Source organism: Ambystoma mexicanum, chromosome 4q (genome assembly GCF_040938575.1).
Source record: "Ambystoma mexicanum isolate Mex_15411 chromosome 4q, UKY_AmexF1_1, whole genome shotgun sequence".
NCBI classification, from domain to species: Eukaryota; Metazoa; Chordata; class Amphibia; order Caudata; family Ambystomatidae; genus Ambystoma; species Ambystoma mexicanum.
In genome coordinates, this window is record NC_090928.1 from 201,470,660 (window position 1) to 201,474,618 (window position 3,959).

Sequence of the window (3,959 nt, forward strand, 5' to 3'; positions counted from 1 at the left end):
GTAGGATATTAAGAAAGCAAGTAAATACGGCTTATTATAATCTTATAATCCTGCATCTGAACGTTAGTATAATGCTAAGGGCACTAACTTGTTCGTAACAGGAACGCTAGACCGCAGGACCGCAGCTCTGCGGCTAAGCAGCCAAGCGGTACTTGGAGGAACTATAACAATTCGATATGAGCTGTTAGTTAGGTGTATAATATATGGTGTTCACCTGCTGGGGTATGTAGTCCTCGAATAAATAAAGTCCTTAGGCTTGCAAGCACAGTCTTGTCCACAGCAGGAGACCAGAGTTCAACGGCCAAGCGGTACTTGGAGGTACTTGCTACAGTGCGCGTGCACGGTGCGCGCGCCTTCCAGATTATATGCACGCCTTCTAATGGGCGTGGCAGCCGTAGTGCACAGAGCCTAAACAGATACAAATACAATGATTAGGAATTATAACAATTCGATATTAGCTGTTCCTTGGGGGTATAATATATGGTGCTCACCTGCTGGGATATGTAGTCCTTGAATAAATAAAGTCCTTAGACTTGCAAACACAGTTTTTTCCACAGCAGGAGACCAGAGTTCAGTGCCCAAGCGGTACTTGGAGGTACTTGCTATGGTGCACGAGCGCGGTGCGTGCGCCTTCCAGATTATATGCACGCCTTCTAATGGGCGTGGCAGTCGTAGTGCACAGAGCCTAAACAGATACAAATACAATGATTAGGAACTATAAGAATTCCATATTAGCTGTACCTTAGGGGTATGATATATGGTGTTCACCTGCTGGGATATGTAGTCCTTGAATAAATAAGTTTTTCACAGCAGGAGACCAGAGTTCAGCGGCCAAGCGGTACTAGGAGGTACTTGCTACGGTACATTAAAATACATGGAAATGATGCAACCTGCAGGCAATACCTGTGTACACATCCTGAGGAGATACCACTTTATACACCAGAGCCTTATTTTCATTCCATGCACCACGTTAAAATGCACAAGGGTCAGAGAAAGTGCTTGGTAGGATCAGATAAATTATAATGTGAACTATATTAATGCAAGGATTCTGGATCAGTGGCTGATGGAAAGGTGGCTCCTGCCACTGAGATAACAATACAGGCTTGGAAACAAAATGCACAGCCAGCCTGGTCACTCAGCATGGGTAGTGGTGTAATATTCCCACACACCTTCAAGCATAAATAAGATGCAGCACCTGGACAGGTAGCAAAGCCTAACAAGGTGGAAGACTGGTCCCAACATTTTCTTCCCAAAACTTTGGATAACTATTAATAAACAGTACAAGGAATTACCATCAGGGCAAACAAATACCCAGTGCCTGTCGATACTGTATATGTTGAAAAGTGAGCATATCACCATTTGGGCCTCAGTCTTGTCAAGATATTTTATGTGTTATAATCGTTCACCACGAAGTGGGTATCGCTAATTTAACACATCCTAATATGCAATCCCACCCCACAATTCTGGGACAAGAAAGAGACTGTATAGAGTGTGAGAAACCTGATGGTATGCTCCCGCCAACTCCATCGGGATCTTTCTGTTCAGGTGGCCAGGGAAGGGCCATCGCTTTTGGATCCCGACCCTGGAGGTGGAAAAGCGAGGGAGGATCACCTCAGTGGGGGGGCCACAGGGTATTGGGAGGAGGATACCCAAGGACAAGTCATAGGGCCTGATCACGACCTTGGCGGTAACCCTTAAATCCGGCAGAAGCGCTATTACCGCCGGATTTAAGGGTCCGCCGAATCAGGGCTTCGGCGGATTTCGCCCCAGCTCTTGGCTGGGGGGAAATCTGCCGAAAATGTGCGCTATTACCGCCGGCGGGAAATCCGCCAGCGGTAAGAGCGCAAATTTTCCCCATTGACCCCAATGCGGAATGGGGCATTCCCGAATGGGCTCAATGGGGAATGGGGACTTCCAAGTCCGCCCAACTCGTGATCCTGCGCTATTAACGCAGGGGGCTATGACGGTCGCGCTAATAGCCCCCGCGCTAATAGCGTTAGCGTTACCGCCGAGGTCGTGATCAGGCCCATAGTATTTACCCAATTTTGAAAACACCCTGTCCTACTCTCCCTCAGCTTTTGTGGGGCGTTTACAATCTCACCTCATCTCCCCCTCCCAATTTCCAATAAATACTGAGACGAGGAGAAGGCCATTACGATCAGTAAAGATTACCCATAGAAATAGCATGGGGAAAGTAAGGGAAACCTACTATAGAGAAAACCACTGTCCCACTAAGAGTCAGGCAGAGTCAGGCATTTGTAGGTAACCATTCACACCTGACTGCACTTGACTGTGTGTTCAGCTACAAAAGGTGTGGTCAGTCACAGAGACATGAGCGAGCTGGGGATGCAGTCCGGACCGGTGGAGCCCAGAAGAGGAGAGAAGCAGGAGCTGCAGGCAGGAGGAAGATGGCGCGCGTAGACGCTGGCCTGGTGTGTGTGGGCTGCAGCGTGTTGAGGAGGCAGTGTCTCCAGGGAGCCGGAGAAGGGCTGCCTGCATTCCACAGGCTACGTCCAGCAAAGTGCTTGTTCTCTTGGGGCTAGTGCCATCGCCAAGGATTCCTGAGGGGCAGGTGGTGAGACCCTGACCTCAACTCCACATTGCCTGGAGGAACCGCCTCTGAACGCGACGCTGCACGGTGAGTCTCATGAAGAATGTCAGAGAAACTCAGGGTGTGCGTTTAAATGAGAGCAGAGCGGGAGAAAGGCACAGACAGGAAAGGAGGCACAGAAGTGAAAAAAAAGGAAAGCGTGAAAGTTAAAAGTATAAGTAAAGCGAAGAGGCTGAAAGCGCAGCAAAGAGAAAGAGCGAAGCAGAGAGCAGGAAAAGTTAAAAGCATTGCTGAAAGCAAAAGAAAAAGTAACAAGAAAAGGAGATTGGAGCAAAAGGCGAGTAAAAGCCTGATCGAAGGAAAGCGACAGAAAGTGGAAAGAAGCAGCGAATGGCCATTAGCGAGAAAGGGGCACGAGAAAGGCAAAGAAAAGTGCCTGGGGCATGCTAAAGTGGGTGCAAATGTGCATGGAACAAAGAGGTTGCAAGTGTGCACGGAAAGGAAAGCAGAGAGTGCAAGTGCGCACAGAAAAGAAAGCAGAAGAAAAAGGGTGCAGAAAACTTTGAGAGCAAAAGAAAACAAAGAGAGGGGCAAGAGGATCAGAGTGGTTGTGCATAGGAAAAGCAAAGAGCCTGGAGTTTTCAAAAGCCTCTGATTCTACCTCATGAAAGGATGGTATATGAATTCAAGACAGAACTGTGCTAAATCATGTGCCTAGAGCTTGGTGGAAAAGGAACCATGAGCGGCCTATTTAAGAAATCAAAGTACATGCCGATATAGAACTGACTTTGTGTTTCGAGGGTGAAAGGAGCCAGAGCTTGTAGAAAGGAACCTTAAGAGACCTAGCCAAGTTAGAGACTTGTTACGTTTTGTTGTACTGTTGAAACAATTGAAGCGTGGGAAAGGGAACCCGAGGGAGCTTTACAAAAGGAACTGTGTTATCAATTTCCACGCTGTTTTGAAACTTGATGAAGCTGAAGCTTGAGGAAGGGACCCCCAAGGAACTCAAAGACACTGAAGGTAGTTAGAGTAACTACAAGGGGCCTGTGGAGAAGGTCTTACGAATACGCCCTGTAGATTGAACTCATTTGTGTGACATTGACTAAGCAGCACCTGGTAAGAAGACCACCTGAAACCAATCCTGGTTTCCATTTTTGTTGAACCACTATTTTTCCTATTTTTGAAGAACTTCCTATCACATTTTTGTATAGGTATAGAGTGAGGGCAAGCTTAGGATTAGACACAGACAGACTTTTATTTTGGACTCTTAGACAACGACAGCCATCAGAAATCAGTTTAAGGAATTACTCCTTTAGAGTTAGGGCCAGTCAGGCATACACCAACCCAAGAACCTTAGTAAATAAAGGTTTGCAAACGAACCCATTTGAGTCTGTGTGTCAATACCATG

At 47.1% G+C, this 3,959-nt stretch overlaps 1 protein-coding gene across 1 annotated transcript; it reads left to right on the top strand.

Moving 5' to 3' along the window:
• The first annotated feature begins 2,684 nt into the window (after positions 1 to 2,684).
• LOC138467221 (uncharacterized) lies at positions 2,685 to 3,206 on the top strand. The gene has a single exon (XM_069607261.1). The coding sequence runs from the start codon at positions 2,685 to 2,687 to the stop codon at positions 3,204 to 3,206; it is 522 nt and encodes a 173-aa protein (XP_069463362.1).
• Positions 3,207 to 3,959: the final 753 nt, after the last annotated feature.